At 43.1% G+C, this 23,876-nt stretch overlaps 4 protein-coding genes across 11 annotated transcripts in view; 1 reads left to right on the forward strand and 3 right to left on the reverse strand.

Moving 5' to 3' along the window:
- Positions 1-5,105, reverse strand: part of LOC136945512 (serine/threonine-protein kinase WNK2-like) — a 35,307-nt gene extending 30,202 nt beyond the window's left edge. For all 5 annotated transcript variants that reach the window (XM_067239386.1, XM_067239389.1, XM_067239387.1 and 2 more), the window contains exons 1-2: positions 5,003-5,105; positions 3,767-4,584 (exon numbers count right to left, since the gene is read on the reverse strand). In XM_067239386.1, the coding sequence (XP_067095487.1) occupies positions 3,767-4,414 (648 nt within the window). In that variant the 5' untranslated portion in view covers positions 4,415-4,584; positions 5,003-5,105. The remainder of the gene's footprint in view (positions 1-3,766; positions 4,585-5,002) is intronic.
- Positions 5,106-5,885: 780 nt separating this feature from the next.
- LOC136946250 (ninjurin-1-like) lies at positions 5,886-11,765 on the forward strand. Its single transcript, XM_067240534.1, has 3 exons — positions 5,886-6,027; positions 9,652-9,889; positions 11,623-11,765. Exons 1-3 carry the CDS (start codon positions 5,983-5,985, stop codon positions 11,763-11,765), a joined length of 426 nt encoding a protein of 141 aa, XP_067096635.1. The 5' UTR covers positions 5,886-5,982.
- Positions 11,766-13,568: 1,803 nt separating this feature from the next.
- Positions 13,569-17,192, reverse strand: LOC136945864 (caspase recruitment domain-containing protein 19-like). 4 transcript variants are annotated; one of them, XM_067239952.1, is made up of 7 exons: positions 17,069-17,192; positions 16,344-16,417; positions 15,840-16,007; positions 15,554-15,710; positions 15,161-15,229; positions 14,480-14,545; positions 13,569-14,369 (listed from the first exon to the last, which is right to left on the reverse strand). In XM_067239952.1, the coding sequence occupies exons 1-7, from the start codon at positions 17,079-17,081 to the stop codon at positions 14,254-14,256; spliced, it is 663 nt and encodes a 220-aa protein (XP_067096053.1). In that variant the 5' UTR covers positions 17,082-17,192; the 3' UTR covers positions 13,569-14,253. The 4 variants fall into 4 exon arrangements, with proteins under 4 accessions (XP_067096053.1, XP_067096055.1, XP_067096054.1 ...); XM_067239954.1 differs by lacking the exon at positions 17,069-17,192 and adding an exon at positions 16,523-16,626; XM_067239953.1 differs by lacking the exon at positions 15,161-15,229.
- A 132-nt stretch (positions 17,193-17,324) lies between these two features.
- On the reverse strand, positions 17,325-22,229 carry LOC136946005 (uncharacterized). Its single transcript, XM_067240170.1, has 5 exons — positions 21,993-22,229; positions 20,067-20,249; positions 19,080-19,227; positions 18,606-18,755; positions 17,325-18,515 (listed from the first exon to the last, which is right to left on the reverse strand). The coding sequence occupies exons 1-5, from the start codon at positions 22,063-22,065 to the stop codon at positions 18,155-18,157; spliced, it is 915 nt and encodes a 304-aa protein (XP_067096271.1). The 5' UTR covers positions 22,066-22,229; the 3' UTR covers positions 17,325-18,154.
- Positions 22,230-23,876: the final 1,647 nt, after the last annotated feature.

A 23,876-nucleotide genomic window follows, 5' to 3' on the forward strand; every position in this document is an offset into this window, starting at 1 on the left:
ACTGTAAGTGGTCTTGGTCTCTGGGCTCCATCATGCAACAGTAGCAGCACACACAACAGAGCATTGATCTGCAGAACCTGCTCTGCATTCAGCCTTGCATGTGTCGGACCCCCCCTGTCCCCTCAATCAACCACCATCTACTTGCCTCCCACCACTCTTCCGCAATGATGTCATCCTCATGGAATACATTATGTTCAGCCAAGAAGGATTAGATCCCGCTCATATTGTGCTGTGGCTGGTTATGCCGGGCGTGGCAACTCGGCACAGACTCTATAGGAATACACTGAACTTCCAAGCTAACTCGCTAATGTGTACCTTCGCATCATTTCGTCCTGTACAACTAGGTCAGCGACTGCTGCCATTTTGTCAGAGTCAGCGTGCGTGGTTGAACTCTACCGTGACCCATGTTTTGACAGGCGGGACAGGCTTTGCACTACACTGTTCAGATAGTATTCCCCCACACAACATACCTCAGCCAGGGGAGGTGAGTGGGCCGAGGGGGAGCCGGAGGACCAGCCGGAGGACCAGCCGGAGGAGACACACACATTCCTTGGTACATTCCTTGGTGCTAAATGTCATTACTTGTATGCAAATAAATCATCAAGTTTGACTTAAAGCATAACTCTTTGCTTCACTGAACTTGTAACTATTGCTAGCTGACAGTCTTTTTGAACAAACCAGTTATCAAGGTGAGCCTCTGGCACCACTTGCACAAATAAACTAGCTAGCTGCCTCAACTGTCAGACTTTGCCCACTTGTTTCTGTCCCAACTAAGCCTGGTTGGCTGTAGCAGGTCAGGGGCTGGGCTACTGATGAGGCCTGGGTAGAACTTCAGACCCTGCTCCCGCCCACTCACAGTTCCCCATGACCCACTTGGGCAACTCTGTGTTTTCCTTTCTCCATCTCCTTGATCACATGGGGATCACACACACAAACACAAAACAGGGTCTACACACCGCCAACACAATACACAAGTCAAGACCAAATGTTTGTACCACAAAGTGTGTGTGGTGACTGTGGTCTCCCCTAACGCTCGGACAAAAACATTCTCCTTCCATTGTGTCATTGTCGTCTCTGCGATCAGAAGCACAACAGCAGATTGTATCTGGATTGTGCAGAACATAAGCACTTGAGTGCACCACACTTATGAGGTGAGCTGTGTGAGTGTGGGGTCGTGTGATGCGGGACCAGCTAGCAGAAGAGTTGTAGATGACATTTACATTACATTACATTTAGTCATTTAGCAGACGCTCTTATCCAGAGCGACTTACAGTAAGTACAGGGACATTCCCCCCGAAGCAAGTAGGGTGAAGTGCCTTGCCCAAGGACACAACGTAATTTGGCACGGCTGGGAATCGAACTGGCAACCTTCCGATTACTAGCCCGACTCCCTCACCGCTCAGCCATCTGACTCCAGATGACAAGACAGAAGTCACTGGGGGGATCTCTCTTTCAACCTTTTACTGAGATGAACATCCTTCCATGCTCTAAGACCATCTGTGTGACGCAAGCCTGGGGAGAACGTGCAGAAAGAAAATGAGCGATACAGAGAGAGATACAGAGAGAAAGAGAATGAGAGATAGAGTGAGAGTGTGAGAGAGACCAGGAGAAACCGGGAGTGCACGGGGCCAGATTAAAACTTTCAGGCAGAGAAACCATGTGACCAGCAGGAGGAGGGCTGAGTGGAAAATCACAGAGAAACATCCCTCTTTCACCTACCTACAACAACGCTGCCACATACCACGGCCGTCCACTGGGCAACACATGCCCAGCATCACCCACATGCACTAGTACAAAGGGGAAACCATGTATGGCACTGCTCATTTCTACAACTGACAGCTGTGGGCACGGCTGTGTAGAGTTGAAACGAGGAACCTGGGGTTGTGAGGGGACAATGCTCCCCACGTCTTGGCAGAACCATCCAGACTGTGCTCTTTACAGGCCACCAGGGGACCCTGACAGCTGCAATACACATACATTAAACATGTTCACAATGCTCACTAAGCCTATTGTCAAACCCTTGTTAGGAAATCCAGAATTATTCAACTCAAAAACAGTATCAAACGTTTGATACAGCAGTCAAATGAGTAAATGCAGAAGCAAAGATAACAGAATCACAATACTGTATGTGTGAGAAAAGCAGAAAACCTAAAGTGGGTTGAATTCGGGTATAGTATAACTTCCATTACAGCTAACCTATTGTTATCTCCAAAGGCATTACTGGAGCAGTAGTCAATATGAAATGAGGCCTGTTTGATTTCTTAGTGAGATAGACCATTCAGAAGGATCAATAATTGTGAAGCACAACCATTTCTAATTAATTAAATGGGGCCTCATGTAAAATCAAAATGAGAGGGCTGCTTGAGTCCCTATCAATGCGTCTAATCAACTACAAAAAAGTAACAGTGAATGGGGCAGAATTGACAAAAACATACAGTGCAAGAAAGGGGTTTTAACAGACAGTTTGGAAAAATGCCTGGATTGCTAATTGAGTTCCATAGGTGCCCACTAGAGGCAGTGTTTTCCCATTAGTCGATGGGGAAGTACAGAAGAAATGTTTTTCTGGCCCACATCCTCTTGTCAGAGGATTTATTGAAAGAAATGTTTTTCTGTGACACAGTCATTCAATTCCTCTCCATGACAGTATTTTCTGTGTACATGATATCCATGCTTGTTGGATCATCCATCTTTGTCCCCAACCCGTGAGTCATGACATCATTCATCTGTAACGATGCTAGGCGGTGAAATCACATGACATAATTGGGCAGCGTATTTACCACCAGGTAGCTCACATTCCCACATACAAAACAAACTACATCAACAAGCTTCAGTTTCTTACACACAATTTCAGGCCACCACACTGCTCCCAGCATGCAACAGTACGTTCAGCTGTTTCCTGTCTGTGGGCATCCTGTCTCACAGAGGGAGGGGAGCCAAGGCCTTTACCTTTCACCACCTACTGCTGGGACCAGGCTAGGGAATGCACCTGCTGTGCTGCTACTGTATTACAGGATCACATTAGAAGTGCTGATCAGAGATTGACCTAGATCATACATTGTGGGCTACATTTTATACCTCCTTTTGAATAGCACCAATGCCAGACAAGAGCCAAGGTAAAAATGAGTGATACTGTGTCAGAGGACTTCAGTCATGCTTATTAAAGTTTCTTTAAGCCTCCTGGGAGAAAGCGGTCATGGTAATCCTGACCAGCAGTCTTTATAAGACAAATATAATGAGGGAATACCCTTGCATGGTCCGAGCTTAGAAGTTAGTTTCTCATTGTTCAAGAGACTCCAAGCACAATGTAATTTGGGACATTAGGTAGTAAAGCTTGTCAATCCACATCTATAAAGCCTTTAATATTTGTAGAAACCCCATTTACAACATATTGGCATAACCTCAACTGTGGTTGAAGTAATTAACAGTCTCCTGCCCGTGTCGAGCCTGCCTGACAGCAGAAGGGACATCCCGTGAAAGCCCTGCATCACCGGCTAATGGAAATTATTGAGGGAACCTCTCCCCTGTCATCCATCACACGTTTCAAAACATCCACACTGAGAAGATCTTTTTTAAAGGTCATATAGCGTACATTGGTTAAGCAGGTTTGGTTATGAATGTGTATGTTGTAACCAAACGTTCAAACAAAATAAGCATTTGCTTTACCTTTATATTGGGCTGTTTAACTACAAATGCTTACTTTGCATTACAGATTAAATTAAAATTGACAATATATCAATCAAGAACAAAAAGGATGTAGTTGGTATACCTGAAGCTCACACCAGGCAACCTCCACCCAGGTGTCAGTATCCAGGCCCTTGTACACAGTCTTGAAGGACCCTCTCCCGAGTTCGATATCGAACTTGAGAAACCTTCCCCCAGGAGACGTGGAGACAGCCTTCATCTCAGCTTCCTCCTCGTTCTCATCGCTTGCTGCTTTGATAGCGTTTTTTCCGCCGTCAATGGAGACAACACCCAATTTGTCTCCAGCTTTTTCTTTCTCATCGTCGGCGCTTGCACTCTCTGTCGCGCTATCTTTTTGACCACCTTGGCTCTCGGTGCTTGAGCCCTCCTGTAGTCCAGACCGTGTCCCTCGTGTCCTGTCTACTATTGTGCGCAGGTTTATGTTGAAGATTTTATTCCTGTTGTCACATTCGGGAGCCTCAAAGGCCTGCTCATCTGAGTCTGAGAACCATAAACTTCTTCTGATGAATCTCTGACGCACACTCCGCTGATAATTTGAAGGAGGGCTCGGGTCGCTTCCACCCCTCACGACTGTCGTAGTTTCCATATTATTGACGTTTCCATCGCTGATAGTCTCATACATATTAATGTTGAGTTCACACTGCGAGTTAGGAACAGAAGGATATTTAAATCCCAGGGGAGCCTCCGAATTGGACTCGTCCCCCGGTTCCATTGCGATTGTAAGGTTGAATCACTGATGTTTCCAGATAATGTTTGCCATGGCTAGAGAGTTCCCAACACGGAGACAGAGTTGGGGCTGAATACCTGCAGCGCCCGCTCGGTGACGCAGTTCGCCAGCATGGAGGTATCAAGATGCGCTGTCACTATGTGGCTTCATCCAGTCTGAACAGTGGCAAGCAAAACAATAAATGTTAGAGGTTTAGTACGAATAAATACTTTCAAATCAGACCTGGCTAGTTTTGCAATGATCATGATCCAAGATACCACCACTGCTGGGGAAGAACTATATTTGGAAAAACACGTTTAGCTAGCTTTCATTGCCTGCATTCTAACATGACATGAATTCGAGACTTTGATATGCGGTACTATACGGTACTAGCCAGTCTAGCAATCTAACACAATTCGACGAGATGCGCTCATCTACACCATGCTGCAAAATAGATTAAATTAACAATTACTAAGAACGGACAGGCAATTCAACAATCACTTGTAACATTAATAATACTTAAACTTTACGTTTAGGGAATACTAATGTTTGCAATGTATTCACACTGTAAGTAGCTAGTCACGCGTTACTTACCCATGCAAGTCGGACAGCGTCCCAATAGTGAGCGAGATAGCTAGCTAAATCCTGCTGGCTACTGACTCACTCACACTGTCTGAAACCTACTGTGAGATTGCCAGACTAGCTAGCCTGCCAGTGTAAACCGGACCACAACAACTTGGCTAAAACAGCTTTTGCGGAATTATTGACAACTGTTTATTTCCGTATATGACATTATACATTATGGATTAAACAGAAACAAGTGCTATTTTTTAAATGACCCACTATTAGCTCTCTACACTATCTTGCCGATGTATTACTAGCTAGCTAACGATAATGTTATGCGATGGAAACGCGTAGTTTGCGTGTAAATGTAGCTATGTATGGTTAGGTAGAAGAAAAAATCCCCAAACTAGTTAGCCAGCGAAAATTGTAATTGATTAACCATCATATGGATGTGTATCCTCAGCATTCAATCGGCGCAGTCAAGTTAAAAGCTGCTAGCTTGCTATCCATCTTCAAACAAATCAGCCGGCACGGTGTGCGTCTGTGACACTCACTCACAGTTACACGCCCCTGCCCTGGTAGCAATGCTGCACGACCACGGACCACCCAATGAAAGTGTACCTTTTAGCGCAAGTCCACTAATAGGCGCAATAAGCCACAAAGTAGAGCAAACATGGCATAATATCAATGTCATTCAAATGTTAAGATACTTTGTTAAGACAATATGGTCACACAGATGAGTATGTGTTACGTTACTTTTAAATGGATACACGAGCTCGTGTACTAAACATTACTGTAGTCTAGCTGATCTGAGACCAGTAGCCTACAGTAACTTGGCCATATTTCTTCCTGAAACCCACATAGCGACACCTACATCGCGCACATAGCATTTACTGTCACAAATGCCCGTCAGCAATTGTCATAGGCAATTATACTTAGCTACTTGCTATACTTTTCTCAACTTCACTATGTCGAAAAACTAGCTAGACTGGATAGCACTAGCCAGCAACATGGAAATTAACGGGAATGGAGATGCCGTAGTGGTTGGAAGAGAGGTGAGCCCTGTTAGAATAATCTCTTAGTGCTAGGATAGCAAACCAAGTTAAAATAGATGCGTTAGCCTGTCGCCACTAGTATTTAAACGTTCATATCATATTACCAGTGTGGCCGCCAACTTTGTGGGGTTTATTCATGCAGATGTATTTCGGTTTGCTCGAACAAGCTCGTTGCTATGGTTAGGATAAAGAGGCGGGTGTTTAGGAATTCATTCACAGACTTGCGTTCTCAACACTTCTGGAGGACGAAAAAAAGAGCATTCCTAATCTTACATTTCATCATATTATAGCCTAATACCGGATATTCACTGTGGATACATCATGTTTCAGTGTAGATGATTAGATAATTGATGGTCCACTGACACCCCCCATATAATGCAATGAGCCTGAGTAAAAAAGACACTAAAGGACAAGTAGGTAGCCTAAATGGTTTAAACTAATTAGAAATAAACTAGCTTATAAATACGATTTGAAACCTCCTATAAAAAGTGTCAATATCCTTTGTACAGCACTCGAAAAACATTTCGATGGTTTGCAGATGACCAGCAAGATTGGTTGCAGAACAAAGCCCACCCTTGGTCAAGTCTGGAGTCTGATGACAAGCTGCCTGAGTCTGATGACCACAGCACTGATGGCACCTGAAAGGCTTTGTGGAAAATGAATGGTTTCTTTGTGTTCAATCACTTGCATAAATGGACAATAATAGTGTCTTCTGCTCTGTTGTCCCTCTGTCTTAAGTAATGTTGTTTGCATTTCGTTTTTTGAGTGTCTGTCTCTGATCATTTGTCCTAGATCTGTTACTTTATCCAAATCTCACACTTCATATAGAATTACTGTTAGCTTGAATTTTTTGTAATGCAATGGTTGCAGCAGTCATTTAACTAGCTCTACTAGGTAATCAAGCTGCTCACAAAGCAATAACCACACACTTTACAGAGGGAGGAAATGAGCAGTTGGGTCATCAGAACATCCTGGCCCTAATAGCTCTATTTAATTAGACAGAGAATGCCAGGCTCTTGTGTGTAACTGTCAGAGAACTATCGAAGACCAAATGGAATATCTTCACGCTCAATAAAATAAGCAATATGTATCATTTACAATGTCTGTGGGAATCACTGAGGACTCAGTGGTGTTATTGCACCTGCATATCTTTTCTGTTGTAATTTGCACTCTGGCTATTGGGCTTGGCTGTCCAGCCTTGAGAGTATACAGTAGGTTTCAGTTGGTATGTCTTGTAGGCTAGCCTTCTGTGTTCAGAGGGCATTAAAACTAAAAGCCCTTCAGAGAATCATAGCGATTCGATTTAGTATTGTTGGGTCGATCCTTCCTCTGGAGGAGGGCCAGAGTTTGAGGTGAACAGAGAGAGGGAGACTGATGGAACATGATGGATGGAGGCCAGAAAAGTGCTGATGCAACAAGAAAGAATGCAGCACAATAATAATAGTCAAAACAAACATTATGTGACTTAACAAGAGCATGTTTCTTTAGCTTAGCAGTAATATTCCCCGTCTTTGAAGATTCTCTCACATTTTCAACAAAAGAGATTATCCCAAAATGCAGGCAAACTCAGTTTAACTGGCTGCTAATGACACTTCCTAAAGTAGCAGTTTGACTTTTGGCACCAAGTCAGTTAATATATTGATAACATTTAGTCGTTGTGTAGACAAGGGGTGTACCACATCTGCATGATCCGAGTTGCAAGGACACACCTTAGCAGTTAGGTTCTGCAGCATTTTGCTCTTGCCTTAGCTGTACACTTATGTAAATTTTGTAAATAAGACAAAGTAGCTGACAACAGGTTAGATAAGGAGACATTCCGTGATAAGAGGAAGCTGCTACTGCGGCAGTGACACAGTCCTATCCCCACTTTAGTCAGGATAGGGTGGACAGATGTTGAGAAGGACGCTTCTGCTCCTAGTGATCCCACATGATTTCCTAGTCTGTATTTACCTGGCTAACATGGGTAGAATTCTATCTTTATTTTAGCTCTTTGATGGAAATGACTACTGCAGCAGAGGAACCTACTGTCAAATCCTCTAGGGTATATCGCTTCGTCTGGCTACATTCCAGTTTTATTCCTCCGGTTTTGTCCGTGCATAATATTGCTATTAAGAATGATCTCTACTTGATATCTCCCAATCACACACACCACAAAGGGTTTGACTTGAATAATTAATTCCAAAATGAGCATCAAACCCCTATGTTATGATCAATAAAGACCAATCAACTTTGTTGAGACCATTGGTTATAGGACAAAATTGCAATGGACAGTGGCTGTGTGATTGATCACAGTGTTGCTTCTCTAGTGGAAAAGCAAAAAGTCAATTACATGCAAATATATTCCATGCTCTTTTATCAAGAGAAGTCCTAGTATTTGAAGACAGGAGTGTGTCTATTGAATTCTGTACTTTTAATGAAATGTGAGGTGTGTTTTACATACACCCACATTGGAAATGGGTTGCGGTGTTTCTGTTGAATTCAGAAATCATGCCACACACCACAGTCAGTCTGTCTCCTGAGGGCTTGGTGATTCATATGAGCTCTGTGGCAGATTAAAGGGGTTCCTTTTCTCTGCCGTCCTAAAACAGAGTTCTCTGCTATGTGTCCACCCCACTCAACCTCTGTGTCTCTATTCCTGGAGCGCAAAGGAAGATTGTGTTCACACAGCTCTGTGGATCATCTCACAGGCCAACCATGCACATCTGCAGGACGGGTGAGGAACACAAAGGAGAAATGTTGTCGAAAAGTTGGCTATATTCATTAATCCAGAGGGGAGGGGATTCCAACATGGGCAGCTCTCAATCATGGAATTCCGGTCAATTCATTCAGAATTCCAACATCTAATCATTGCATTCTACGTCACAATTACCGTTTTGTAGGTGCACAAAAGGTTACTTAAATCATGCTCAGAGTTCCTCTTATCAGTGTCTGTTTGTAAACACGTGTAGGGAGCGTTAGTCTACACTGTGTAAAGACAGGCATGGTTCATCGCCAGTGGGTGAAGGACAGTGTGGCGGTGCCTTAAATGGACTGATTAGGTCATAGTTAGCAATCTGCTCTCAGGGAAAGGGAGGAGTGTTGCTGGGTGCTGAGATACAGCGTTACATGTGTTCATTTTCACCCACTGTTGGCTTAATGCAACGTTAATGCAGTCGTTTGTTACATGTACAGTAGGAGGCCCATGCATTGTGTTCCACTACGTGTTAATGGGACAGGAATTGTCTCAGTGTCTCCTTCCTGTACTAATGTGATCTGTCCACATAGTTCATGTTTTCCTAATGGCTGTGCTGTCATGTGTAGATGCTTGTAATCATATCATCAGCAGTATTTCCTTATTAGCGTGGCCTACATCTAAAGTGTTGTATTACCACACAGTGTTTACTTGGTCTGTGTTGGCCACAATAATTAGTTTAAACCTTCTGTACATTACCACCACATGCAGTGTCTCTTTCTCCCTACGCTGTCGATCTTTGTAGTGTGTGATAATACCAGAATATTCCATTAAGGAAGGTAGGATCAGTGGGCAAGATGTTAAATCCCACACAATATTCTCCATTGTCCTTAATAAATGGTATCTGTCCTACGGTTGTTGTTATTGTTGATCATGTGTGTTTCTGCCCCCAGTCCCCCCCTACAGATGATAGGCGGGACAGGGCTGCTCACCTCAACATGAACCACTATGCCAACAAGAAGAGTGCAGCAGAAAGCTTGCTGGATGTGGCTCTGCTCATGGCGAACGCCTCCCAGCTGAAGGCTGTTCTGGAGCAAGGGCCAGCCGTCTCCCTCTACACCCCCCTCATCGCCCTCATCAGCATCTCCCTCTGCCTGCAGGTCACTGTGGGGGTTCTGCTCATCTTCAGCGGTGAGTAAATCAATAGTTGTAATTGAGCATAAAATGCAGGCTCTATTAGATAGAAGCACCGCTTCTTGATGGTTTACTGTGTAATGGAGTTGTGTTCTGCAATCTTCACCAGTCCAGTGTATTCTCTGGGGCTTTTCTTCATTGGTGGGAGCGTATTTACAACCTGCTCCTCCTGCCTAATGTTCGCCTCTCGCCTCTCTGGGCTGACCTTCTCTAAGGAGCATGCTCTGTCAAGTCCAATGTCTCCTGACAAACTACCCATTACCCACCGGACTCCAACTGTAGCCATAGCAACCCAGCCATGCCTGGGACCAGGTCAGGGTTTATTTGGTTTTAGTGCACCTGTCAGCATAATAACAGATTTGCATGTGTGTATGTGTGTTTGTTGAAGGGAGTTGTATGCATATATATATATATCTATGGTTGTATGTGTTTGAGTGAGGAGCTGTTGTTAAAAAAGTGTTCAAGTCATGACAATACAGGCCAATTCCTGCCTTGGTCATTAGCACTGGACAGATGCTTATATTACATGTTGACTGACATTCAGCGTGGTGTGTGAAGATGCCTTGAGGGAAATATCAGAAATCATATGTAAGAGTTAGATAACATCACAAAACAGCTCTTTTTAAATGGAAATTAATGGTTGAACCATGGCCGCCATGGTCCGCTACACAGGACGAGATAGAAGTATGTTGTATACTGTACAAGAGACTGGTGATTCAATTATAATGCAAATATTTTTGAACTAATGTTTTTATCCAACATACGGAAGAACATCCAGCAACATCCAGAAGTGAAATTGTGATGGTAGTTTGTATTTTAAGTAGGCTTCCTGGAAGTAACTGAAACAAATCTTGTTTTAATCATTAATCACTCTTTGTTGCTTTTAATTGGAACCCATTGACCAAGTCAGAGGATGTCTTTACTGTAGGTTCATTGAGTGCATCTATCTGACTTCTCTTCAAGCATCACGTGTCAGTAAGGTATAGAGCCGGCATGTGAGAGGCCCCACACACTCCCTCAAGGCCCTCTGACCCTCACACACCACCACCGTTGGATCCATCCCATAAATCCCCCTCCTCTAACTTATGCCTCTTCTTTCACACTCACACTCTCTCATCCTCCAACTCTATTGTCCCCTTTTACCAGTGACAAAATCTGTGACCTGCTGCCCCCTTTCCACCCCTCCTTTCCCTCGAGCCCCCGCCCCCCCACATACACACCTCCCCCCTGTCTGATGGAGTCAGTAGAGCGTGCTGTGAGTGCCCTACATTCCATCCCCCCCCCCCCCCCCCCAGGCAGGGCCAGACACACACAGCCTTGCACACACTAAAGATCCTCACACCGTTTAACCTGTGCTAATCTGCCTGACAAAAAAGGACTTCCACACAGCCAAAGACAGACACACACACACACACACGTCACATGATACACTCCAGGACATTTTATTACAGACACCATTCCCCATGTATCCCTACAGACACCACACTGATACAGTCTAACTACCCTTTTAGAGTTTCTTTGTCCTGATCACACACTTCCTAAGGTATGAGAGTTCAGTCAGGGACACGCAAGAATGGGCACTAAGCATTTACACAGTGCATGGAATGCACTATGCAGGTGTAAATCAGGATGTGACTATGTGCTTCTGGCTCGAGTCCCAGCAGAGCCAACATCTTCCATTCATTACTACACTGTCTTAAGTTTGACTATGAATCTTATCTCGTCCACAGTACGGTGGAACCTCAATGATGAAAGCAAACACTTCAGATTAAACCTGATGGAGAACCTGTCCACATGCATGGTCTTCATCATAGTGGTGGTCAATGTCTTCATCACAGCCTTCGGAGTTCAGAGACCAAACCAGAGCGGTTGACCCACTTAGAGCTTGACAGGTAGCATCAGGTTTACTGCTCTCTGTTTCTGTCTCTCTCTTAAACACACACAAACATAACAAACAGGTATTGTTTGTTCACATGATGTGTCGTACCACCCCTTTTCCTCCCAATAGGTCCCAATGACTCAGCACCTTTTAAACTCCCTGCTCTCTTGAACTTCCCCACAGCTCATCCCTGCTCCCCAACCTGACCCACAAACACACAAACAGTTCCAGTGCACCACAGAAACTTCCACTAGAAAAACACCTCATACAAAATCCAGCTACTGTTTATTTACCAGAACTCCTTTGTCCCCAGTCACAGCATGCTGGGGCAGCAAGAATGAGAGAAAGAGACTGAGGGGGTGTGTAAGAGAGGGACTAAGGGTGTGTGTAAGAGAGAGACTGAGGGTGTGAGAGAGATACTGAACATGTGTGGGAGAGAGACAGCTAGAGAGAGAGATGACAAGGTCAACTTGTATAAACATTGTGTTGGTTTGTGGGGGACAAACAGGAAAACAGAGACAACAGCAAGAGACACGTGACCTTGCTGTCTGCCAACTTCCCTGTCCCCTTGTAACCCCCAGCAAGCAGCATACACCTACACACCTATGCCTGCCCATACAGACACACTCACCGAACTGAGGTTTACATTTTTAATCACATTTATAAGGTGAAAGCCAAATGTCACAGGGCTTTTCCACACAGGGAGACATACTGTACATAAAGAGAATGTGTTTTGAGAAGCTGGACCTCTGTAAACTAAACACATTATAATTATACATACTAGAACATTTTAGTGTTGAGAGTGCTTGTGAGAAATAAGACACTCTGTTAGACTCAGTAAATCAGCATCAACAGCACACACATACAGATATAGAACCCCTCATTAAGACTGAAGCCTTGATTAAACATTGTCTCAACCCTGCCACCAAACCCTCCATTAGAACTGAACCATCTAGGATACATTTGCATACTTCAAATGTACTTCAAAACCATGTCCTAGAATTATTACAACTGACAGTGAAACATGTCTGTGGTGGAGTTATTTATGTTGATAATGCACTATTTTTATGTCAAAGTGACAGTCTATTCCTTCAACAGCTGACTCTGGTAACCGTGGAAACGCTCAGAAGTCCCATTTCTGAGACTGTGACACAGCTTCTCTCACAGAAGATGTATGAACTGATGTATGAACTATATGATTCTATGATGTATTCTGATTGCTCCTATAAAAAACACCTCTCTACTACCCTGTACAGAGCAGAGATATTCTCCATATGGAAAGGAAGAGACAGAGCTAGAAATGTGTGGCTGACAGTAGCATTGTCCTCAAGAATAGAGAATAGCAGGAATCAGAAGACCATACACCACCCGCAGAGCCGTAACTACATATAGGGTACCTGAAGTTCAGACCTCAGTAAAAAGAATAACATCTGTTCTACCGTTCTACTGTTTATGAAGGATTGTCAGCAGACTAGAGTGTTTAGTTACTTTGGCCTATCTGGTCATATTTAGCACCGATGAGACTGGGTTGCTTCCAATACAAGCCCCGAAGCAAAGAGAGGAGCACCCTCTAGTGTTCTCTTTTGGAATTTAATGTTCCCTCGTGTTTCAAGGTATGTTTAATAAAAAGTGTTTATTCTTATGAAAGGAATGTTTCAATTTTTTCCTTAATGTATTATAAATATTATGTTTCCTTAATGTGTTTCAAATGGTTTAAAATGCAACTACAAATGTCCCACTTAAAGCAGGTTAATAAACCTCATACTTTCTTTCAAAGGAGAGAACTAGTCTGGATGATAAATTGGAGACCAATTCAAATCATTTATTGATCATCCATGGTTTTCTGAGAACAGTGGATTTGAGATCAGAGCTGTCATCAGGACTCTCATCACAAAGCTATCCCCACACCATCAGAAGGCACTGAACGTTGTAAGTAAGCAAGAAGGTGAGGACAATTACTCTGTGTGTACAACATTCTATAACTGTGTTCAACGTACAGAAACAGGCAGTAGTGCTGTCGTTCATACTTGAGGGTGTTGAAACATTCATTTGAGGCATCCAAAGTTACACAGCAGCTTGTTTTGATGTGGTGAAAAAGTTCAATTACCAGGCATACAAGTAAATGTTTAGCCTTTTCAAGTTACCTAAGATTCAATGAATTAGATTAAATAGTGATACTGACCTGAAATGTGGTCCCTAATGCTCTTTTATCAGTAGTGTTCAAATTAGGCCCACGTTAAACTTTTATAAAGAGCATAGAGACACTGTTTGTTAAAACAATTATGTCCAATAAATCAAGGTTCAATTTGAATCTTTACCATTGACCAAATAAGTAAAATTATATTTACAAGTATGTACAACCTTCATAAAGTAGCACCTTAGAACTTCCTCTACTAGTAAGAGTTTGGCATAGCAAAGTGATATGTTTTGCAAAGGGACATGTTCTCCATAGTTTTCTTTTAAGCTTGTTTCTTAAATTGGCTTATATTTTTCTGGCTCCATCATCGGCGTATGATATGAGAACATCACTGGCTCCCCTGCTCAGTCTGAGAGCTGAGTACTGCAGCAATGAACCTGGACCCTTCATTGCCTTCACCTCTGCTGGGCAGGAAAGGAGAGAGAGGTACAATTGTGGGACAAGAGGAGAAAGAGTAAGAAGCATTGTCAGTTAGAGATCCATCAAGTTTCTCCTAGGCTGAATGACTCACCCCCACAATAGTAGAGCATGGCCAGGCCCACTGCCAGACTGAAACAACTTAAGAAGAACAACGGTCCTGGAGGAATAGAGTGAGGTTAGAGAAAGTTTAACAGTCTGGATATCTCACCAAATCTTACATTTTGCAGAAAATGAAGGAGACTGTATGAGTAAAACATGACAGAACAACATCTCTCTCAATCTCATGATTGGGTGTTGAAGCTTCATTAGCTGAGTACCACGGTTGACCCACTTCCCTGTCTCCAGTTACCTCTGACCCAGTGGTCCAGGAGAAATGTGCAGAGGAATGCAGGAGAGGAGGTTGTTTGGAGGAAGAAAGGGGGAGGGGGGGGTTGCCCCCCACACATTTAGTTGTCTGACCCATTAAAGGCCTGGCTCTAATTGAACCATGAATGACAGTGCAGTGGGCCTGCACCCAGAGACCAAGAGGTCACATGGTGATGCTGGGGTTTACAAGGATAATTAGACAAGCAGATTCTGCTGTATAACTAAACTTGAAGGTAAAGAGGCTCATTTTACTTACAAGATAAAACGGTTTCACTCTGCCTTACTAAGCTGTCATTATCTTATACCACAAATAAAATATTGTAACAGTTATCAGTTAATGTTGTGACAGTTATGATGTATCTGTCCATCGATAGTCTAACCCTATAATTATTATTATTAGATTTACCCCTGTCATTAAGTACATATCTCTCTCTGCGCCCGGCCCCTGTGTTAGTCCAGATTGGGTCTGCCGTCTCTAGAACAGAGCAGAACACAGTCAGTCTCACTACACCATTACAAACTCTTACACACGCCAACTTGCCAAGCCTACATAGGCAATACACAGTAGAAAAATACGGAACTAATCTACTTTGAGCATTAGTCAAGTCCATTGGCCCCTCTCTGTCCTAATGGGATAGCCACATACAGTGACACGAGGGGCGGCAGGGGTAATTGGAAAACAGCTTGTGGTACACAGATATGAGATGGGAGAGAGGGCAATGTGATTTAGAAGACAGGAAGATAGGCAGGCAGACAAACAGTGTTTGGACAGTATAATTGTCTGTGGTCAGTGTTGTACCTCTGCGCCTGACTCTGGTGGGTAGGCTGAAGTAGATGTCCTCAGCGTGGATGTGAAGCCCTCTGTAGAACTCATGACACGCCTCCTCGCCCTTCCCCTGCAGGTGCACCAGCAGCTCAGCCAACCGCACTGTGGTGGGGACCCTCAAGTTACGGAACTATAGCAAGACACACACGTTAAACAACAGGACACACACATTTGCATGATCAAATATGGACACAGCTGTCACATTTAAACTTGTGTTACTAGTTGATAGAGCAGGGTAAACAGTCCCCTATATACTCACTCTCTGGGCCTCTTTGTCACTCAATATCTGGGGGTAGATTCTGTTGAGCTGGAGGACAAGTTTGTCCACCAGTTCTGTGTCCATTCGCTGGTCTGAACACAGGGACTGGCTGTCTCTCTGGAGCTGCTCATGGTAACCGTCTGAGGTGCATAAGGGACAAGGGAAAACCTGTGTTCAACGTACAGAAACAGGCAGTAGTGCTGTCGTTCATACTTGAGGGTGTTGAAACATTCATTTGAGGCATCCAAAGTTACACAGCAGCTTGTTTTGATGTGGTGAAAAAGTTCAATTACCAGGCATACAAGTAAATGTTTAGCCTTTTCAAGTTACCTAAGATTCAATGAATTAGATTAAATAGTGATACTGACCTGAAATGTGGTCCCTAATGCTCTTTTATCAGTAGTGTTCAAATTAGGCCCACGTTAAACTTTTATAAAGAGCATAGAGACACTGTTTGTTAAAACAATTATGTCCAATAAATCAAGGTTCAATTTGAATCTTTACCACCAGTTCTGTGTCCATTCGCTGGTCTGAACACAGGGACTGGCTGTCTCTCTGGAGCTGCTCATGGTAACCGTCTGAGGTGCATAAGGGACAAGGGAAAACCTGAGTAGGCAGCTAACACAAGAAACTGATAGTCTAATTTCAAGGTCTTGAGAAGAGATTAAAATACCATGCCGTACCTTCAGTGCGTGCAAGCTCATAGGATCAGGCAAGGGCATTAGAGAGACCGATGTAATTGTAACACTACTTAACGCTAGTAGAAGTTGCTGATCTACAGATAGTCTACCATTCTTGTGTTGTTTGCATCGGTGCTTCCCTGAGAATACATGCCTAAGAGGTTTATCGTCTCCTTTTAGAAAGTTGAATAAAGTTTGTCACGCGAGGGCTGAGACGTTAAATTACGGAATATTATTTTTAGTGCGAGTGTTTAAATGTTCAAATTAGGACATTGTGTCGGAATTACTGTGGGCAAAGCAGATTGTTATCGAACAATGTATTATTCATTTTGTGCAGATTTAACCTTATCATGCGAAAATGTTTGCTTTAACGGTTGCTTTCAGTTAAATTGACGACACTAAATCATCATACTTAGTAAGTTGACACCAGAAGTTATTGAGAAATGCATTCAACAGGTCGCGGAAGCCAACAGTGCAGCGACTGAGGACTAAGTAGTTAGCTTTGGTCTGCTTCCTCATTTAATTTCCCGTTACAGTTCATGAACTAACCTGCCAGTTCCATGTAGAGAAACGAAGTCAACGACTTGTATACTTTCTCGGCCGACGGATCTACGGTAACTTCCGGCTCTCCCCAGTGACTAGGTGACAGCTCCAGCACTCAGTGCCACCATCGCCACCCAGTGATTACCCCGCCCAGTGACTTACCCCGGCCATAGCCGGACACGAGACAGACTGTCTAGAGTTTATTTCAGACTAAATTAATTTACGCTACAGACCTATTTTTTACTACATCAACATGGGGCAGTTGGCAGTGACAGAAAACACAACATTTTTATTTTAACAACATATTTTTCAAGCATGTTTAACTGTCATCCAAGGTTTACAATACAGTTTTTGTTGTCATTAGTAGTAAAAAATATATAAAAATGTACATTTCAATACAGTTGATGTTCAGTGTACATACTGTACAAAGTAAAAAAATATACAGCCAATCACCGGTTTTAACAAACCTACAATTTTACATTTGTATAGTCATGAGCCATTATCATGTGTAATTTTTTTTTATCACATACCACTGGTCCTATATATTTAGAATTGAAGATGTAAAAGTTCTGGTTCAGAAAGTAGAAATCCTGTCAGGTTTGTTCCACCAAATAACCAGCTGATGGCACCAATCTGCTCTAAGAACTATGCTACAGTAACTGGCAAATCTAGGTGATTGGATACATCTGGTTAGTGCATGGGTTAAACTAAAACATTAATTTAATACCTGAACCTGAACTATTACACCTCTGTCTAAGATTCATAATCACTACATTGAGTTCAAACAGCAATGCAGTAAATGATTTGTATGGAGAAAGATTTCCCATTCAAGTGCAAGCTTTTCCTTTCTAAAGGAGGGCAATGTCCCGAGGAATGAGATCTGCATTTACAGTAAGGCACTGGTCTGATACAACTATGTATCAAAATACACTGCCCTAATCTGAATGCTTTACCACAAATAGTCAAATGTAGTCAGTCATAAGGTCATTCACTCCTTTTGTGACACTTGGACGTATTGTGTTAAGTTGGTCCAAAATCTATAGAATAGTTCCCATGGTTACTGTCTCTGTGCTTGATCAACTGGCTGTGTCGTCACACAGATATGACCCGTATGGAGCAATCCTGGGCAGAGAGCAGCTGTCCACTCATCCGTCTGGAGTCCTCCAGAGGTGGACAAGTCATCACAGACGCACCCATCTCCTGTCCACCATGATGCCACACAGGACCTGAGATGGACGATAAAGCTGAGCTCTGGCCCAGGCCGCTGGTCCGAGGTAGACCTGGGTACTGGGGTGGGGCAGCGGTCTGAGAAGATGCTGGGTGCTGGTAGAGGCCAGAGTATTGGGGCAAGAGTGGCTGCTTGTACCCTCTGCAGGGGAAAGCAGCTGACGACAAGGGCGGTCCGAAGGTCGAGGCTGACCCAGTCACAGCGTAGGGATACTGTTCATAACACCTGTATGAGGAAGTACAGCGGAATAAACAGAGCTTTTAGTGAGTGTGTGTGTTTGTGTTTTTTATGTATGTATGTATCTACCAATCTTACCTGCAGTGTCTTCTATGATCACACAAGTTAGGGTCGTAGTTATCCCAGAGTGTCAGGGCCTTTTCTTGGGTGTTGTTATTATTGTTCCTGCCCTTGTGGCTGTAGTAGGAGGACCTGTTTCCCTCCATCTGGGGCCATAGACCCGTCTCCCTGGCAACACAGGATGCAGTTGGACTGGATCAATGCTCAGTGGTATTACATTTACATTTAGTCATTTAGCCGACGCTCTTATCCAGAGCGACTTACAGTAAGTACAGGGACATTCCCCCGAGGCAAGTAAGGTGAAGTGCCTTGCCCAAGGACACCACGTCATTTGGCACGGCTGGGAATCGAACTGGCAACCTTCAGATTACTAGTCCGATTCCCTAACCGCTCAGCCACCTGACAGCCGCTCAGCCACCACATATTACTCTGGGACAGTTACATTACAAGACCAGTATCATATCAGCAAAGTATTCATTCATTTTCTCTCACCTCTCCTCTTTTTTCCTCTCTTCTTTCTTGACACAGTCATGCAAACAGCAGGTGAGGAAGGCCATTGACATAAGAAGGATGATGGCTGCACTCACTATGGATGCCACCACCGCTACATGGAAGCCAAAGTTCTCATTCTGGGGCGGGGCTGCAGCATTGAGGGGAGGGACAGAGAGAGACAAAATAAGAGAAAAGAGACGGAAACATCTGAATCTCAACTCCCATCCTCCGTCAACTATAATCATTATCACACAAACTCTGGTGTCATGTTTTCAGGTTTTATAGATACACATGTTGTGAGAATCAACATCTGGATGTGATATTGCCTATTGACACTCGACACATCAATATATTTCAGGAATGATATTTTCACACTCCTCAAAATAATGAGGACTGAGACAGGGAAGTTGAAGGGGAGTTTTGCAGTCACCGCAGTTTTTCCACTGTGCACACTAACATTTAATTTAGGGAGTCAGGTGGCTGAGCGGTTAGGGAAGCGGGCTAGTAATCAGAAGGTTGCCAGTTCGATTCCTGGCCATGCAAAATTACGTTGTGTCCTTGGGCAAGGCACTTTACTTCTACTTGCCTCGGGGGGTATGTCCCTGTACTTACTGTAAGTCGCTCTGGATAAGAGCGTCTGCTAAATGACTAAATGTAAATGTAAATGTAATTTGCACCTTCCAAACCCTTTAGTACAGTCGTTTAAGAGAAGAACTTTCATTTTTCACAACAGAACTGAGCTTTAGCAATTCCATATATCTTTGCTGAAGCGACGGGTGTTTTCAGATCCAGTTTATAATTGATTGGCTGGCAGAGAAGACTCTCTAATGATATCACAGAAGTACGGTGGGGAGAGAGGAACAAACCACACAAACCTCACAGTTACTGTAAATTGAGCTGTTCAAATCAAATATAAATATAATGAATGTTGACATTTTACAAATATTGTGTACTATACTGTGTTGTTGGTGTGGGCTGCATACTCACGTTCACACCAGGGTGTGTCTCCAAACCAGCGGGTGCTGTTGGAGCCCCAGACACACACCACTCCTCCTACCAGTCGATGTCTGGGTGGGCAGAGAAGTGAGATCACTGTGCCCACACTGGTGCCATTACCCTGAACAATTCTCTGGCTACCCAGTGCTGGCAAGGGCATGGGGGTGCACTGGCCTTGAGGGGAAAATGAGGGATGAAGACAGATGAGCTAATGGCAAACAGAACCATGACTAGAGGAACATTTACACTTGGCTACAAGTATTTAGTAATGGACTGCTAGCTCTTCAGTACTAGAACAGTGGTTACACATCGTTCTCTGTGGAGTGCTGCCTAGCATTGCGTGACAACAATACACTGCTTTCTGCAGCCCTACGCATTGCTCATCTAATGCTGACAGCATCAAAGCAGGAAACGTGATAAATCATTAAACAAAATGCCCACAGGCCAGGTGGAAACGCACAGCCCATCTGGAACAATGTTAAACAGCTGGTTATTATACGCATCACATTAGAAGGGGAATGATACTACCAATGTGAACTATAGCCCTCACACCATCCTCAACCTCTCCCCACACTGTAGTCACGAACAATGGGTAAAGGGTGACTATTGTTTTGTAGGATGAGGAAGAGAAATCAGATAAGCTGCAGAGAAAGACGCTGATATCAGCTGAAGAGGATATAAGCTTGTTTCGAAACAACCTGCATTACTTTCCAAATAACACAAATGTCTAAAACCTACCTAAAAAATAGGAAGGGAATCAAGTTATTAACTATATGGTGAAATACTTCACTATACTTCTACAAACTGAAATTGCTGTAATGTGTATTTGCCGCCACAAGAGGTCCTTGATGCAAAATTACTTCTATGCAGACCACACCTGGGTTTTCCTATAAAATATAGATGCGGGCTGAGTGTGTATTTGGATAGAAAAATGCATAATCTCCAGGACTGGCAGACAGGGAAGAGTGAGCATAGCGGTGGCTTTCAGAACTATGACTCATAGATCGTTGATAATATAGACCAGACTGCCACTGTCAAGGAGAGAAAAAGAACAACCAAGATGGAGCAGACGGTGGTTTCAAGGCTACCCTCAACTCTGACAAATACACAGAAAACATCTGTCATTTAAGCTGATGCAACAATTGATGCCAGACACACTATTACTTGATGATATTTTGTCAGTTGGCTTATGAAACCAAGAGTAGCCATGTTGCCATGCTGCACACCACCTGTGTTGCTTCTAGTTCTTATAGTTCAACTGAACTCTCTCACTTCCTCATGGTTGACTACTGCTCTGTAACCTAAAATAAATGCCATACTTGTACACAATATAGAAGTAAATAGGTATTAAAGTAAAGTTACACACCCACTGAAACAATACGAATTAATTTCTGTCAAATATCTTTGGAAAAGGTTCCCCAAATCTTTATCTGAACAGAATATCAAAACAGTAAGGGTAATCTGCATTACAATAACTACAAAGTAAAAAATAGATTGATGGAAGTATGCATTTTTTCTATTTGCCTGTCTTCCCTAAATAACCACGTATATGTATAATAATGGAATGAATAGTTGGAGACTGCCAAAGTGAATTGTGAATTATACTAGCCTACAACATTTTCAAAACTAGAATGACACCTCCTTTGACACAAGGAGTGTGCGTAATTTCTCACCAGCCTCCAAACAGTTACACCGCACCTGGACAACTGGTGAAGGCTGTGGTTCATTGCAATTCATTGAAGTGCATTCAATTAATTAATGTTATCGATGCCATAAATGGCTACGACAAATGCAACATATTAACATCGAGACATGGTGTTATCAAAGAGCATTTTACATCGTAAACACAAGGAGAAATTAATCGCTATAATTTTTCTCTAGAAACGACCAGTTTAAATGAGTTGGTAACTGATTTACCGGAATGATTTTGTCCATGTATCGCGTTGTCGGTCCTGGGCACATCAACCGCTGAAGCTGTTGCTGATGACATGTCTTGCACAGAGCTCTTTCCAATTGACCTTCCCCCTGGACGCGCTTAAAACAACTACATACACGAGGGTGTTTGGCTAGACTTCGGTCCAAGATTCCAATCCCAGAGTCTAGTTCTTTGCGAGTCTCAAAAGTGAGTGAGTGCTGTGTTGTAGCAGTTGCTTCCCCTCCGACAATGATGTAGTCAAGAGCGCGCACAGCCCTCCCGCAGCCTTTCCCTCAACGGGCATCAGTACAGCACCTACGTTGCTGTGCTGAGCACATTAAGCACTTGCTAGAGGACTAGCTGTTGCCTAAGCCCTTGTCTGGGTTATAGACAGTCAACCATCTTTTAGCACTGTAAACACGGACACTAGCGTTTTAACACCATATTATTACTGTAGTAACAGTAGTATTGTGTCCACTATCAGTTCTGTGTTGTCTGCCACATCTTCATTCAACTTGATTTGATTTCATACCACTATGACAAGGAAAGGTAGTCATGGTAAATGTTTTGTGTATGTGGTAACTTAATTGTAACTTATGCCAGAGAACTGGCCGGCAAAACATTCATGGTGTGCAATTGATCTTCCACGGAGGGATTGAGTATTCATCTAAACAGATGTAAAATGAATGAACACAGATTATTACATGGCACATTTCCATTTACCAAGCAACACATGTGAATGTCAGAGATTTCACCAATAGCCTTCCATTATCCACTTTTAGCTCATCACACTATACATCAAGTCTGTACCAGTGTACACTAAACATTTATGCATTACAATTTAAAGAAATGTGTGTTCTCATTTAAACAGCAAAATACATGAGGGAAAGAGAAAGGTATTTCAATTGGTAAGTAAGGGAGTCTGACACAGGAAGCAGGACATGCAGAACTCTTTAAATAGAGGTGTGCTGATTAACAAAGCCTCACAACTAACCAGATAAGAGTTAAAAACAATCAGCCCAAAAAGGGATTTTAGTATCGAGAAATATTGGGTCTGTATGAATGTTCCCATTTAAATGAGCATAATCATCCATTTTCCTGAAGAAAATGTGAGGGAAACTACCCTTCTGCTTCTTATTGAAAGGGCTACATGTTTGTCTTTTTTCTTTGTGTGTCTCTGGGATTGCATTCATCTGTAAAAGTTCAATTAACTAGGTGATAAAGCAGTTCATTGAGGGCTTGGATCCTAGGAATCATCTCTTTCTATCATAATGCTCATCTGACAGTTATATTAATGGAACAAGCGTTCAGTAAGCCATGAGTTATGCCTTCGCAACAGAAAAAGTTCACCCAGACCAAGGAGGACTTTCTTTCAAAGTTAAACACCACAGTCAAAAGGAGATGTGTATAATCCATAACATGAAATGTCCACATTTCACACATGCGCACACATCTGCATATGTGATTTAGAGCAATGTACTGTATGTATTCAGCATATATTCACAGTAATAAGCCACACCTCGTTCCGGCTCTGTATCGACCCCTGGTCATTGCTAATGCAGGGCATGTATGGTGGTGGTCTAGGTTGGTTTGGCACGCTGATTTAGAGCAGGCTTCACTGGTGTTGGTAGTTCCAGTAACACTGTAATATCAAACTAAATATCTAAAATGGATTTGGCATTGAAGGTGTCCATTTCTAACTCCAACTGCTACCAACTGTTTTCAACTGCCAAGAAGGCCTACCATGCATGAGAATGAGCTGTGAATACTGTCCTCATGTTCTGTGTTGCTGTCTATAGCATGATGCTGTTACTGCACCTCTGTCCTTGTTCCCTCATAATAGGATTCCACAATGTAAAAGTAGTATTGAATGACCATGGGAAACG

The sequence above is a fragment of the Osmerus mordax genome, chromosome 7, assembly GCF_038355195.1.
Source record: "Osmerus mordax isolate fOsmMor3 chromosome 7, fOsmMor3.pri, whole genome shotgun sequence".
Taxonomy (NCBI): domain Eukaryota; kingdom Metazoa; phylum Chordata; class Actinopteri; order Osmeriformes; family Osmeridae; genus Osmerus; species Osmerus mordax.

Excerpts from the sequence above, each read along its gene's own strand:
- LOC136945864 (XM_067239952.1), bottom strand. Across the intron at positions 16,008-16,343 it reads GAATGGACACAGAACTGGTG|GTTTTCCCTTGTCCCTTATG; the intron begins GTAAAGATTCAA and ends CGTTGAACACAG. Across the intron at positions 15,711-15,839 it reads GTGACAAAGAGGCCCAGAGA|TTCCGTAACTTGAGGGTCCC; the intron begins GTGAGTATATAG and ends GTCTTGCTATAG.
- LOC136946005 (XM_067240170.1), bottom strand. The coding sequence starts at position 22,065 with ATGTCATCAGCAACAGCTTCAGCGGTTGATGTGCCCAGGACCGACAAC. Across the intron at positions 18,756-19,079 it reads GAGAGGAAAAAAGAGGAGAG|GGAGACGGGTCTATGGCCCC; the intron begins GTGAGAGAAAAT and ends CTGTGTTGCCAG. Across the intron at positions 18,516-18,605 it reads GATCATAGAAGACACTGCAG|GTGTTATGAACAGTATCCCT; the intron begins GTAAGATTGGTA and ends TTCCTCATACAG.
- LOC136946250 (XM_067240534.1), top strand. The coding sequence starts at position 5,983 with ATGGAAATTAACGGGAATGGAGATGCCGTAGTGGTTGGAAGAGAG. Across the intron at positions 6,028-9,651 it reads CCGTAGTGGTTGGAAGAGAG|TCCCCCCCTACAGATGATAG; the intron begins GTGAGCCCTGTT and ends TTCTGCCCCCAG. Across the intron at positions 9,890-11,622 it reads GGTTCTGCTCATCTTCAGCG|TACGGTGGAACCTCAATGAT; the intron begins GTGAGTAAATCA and ends TCTCGTCCACAG.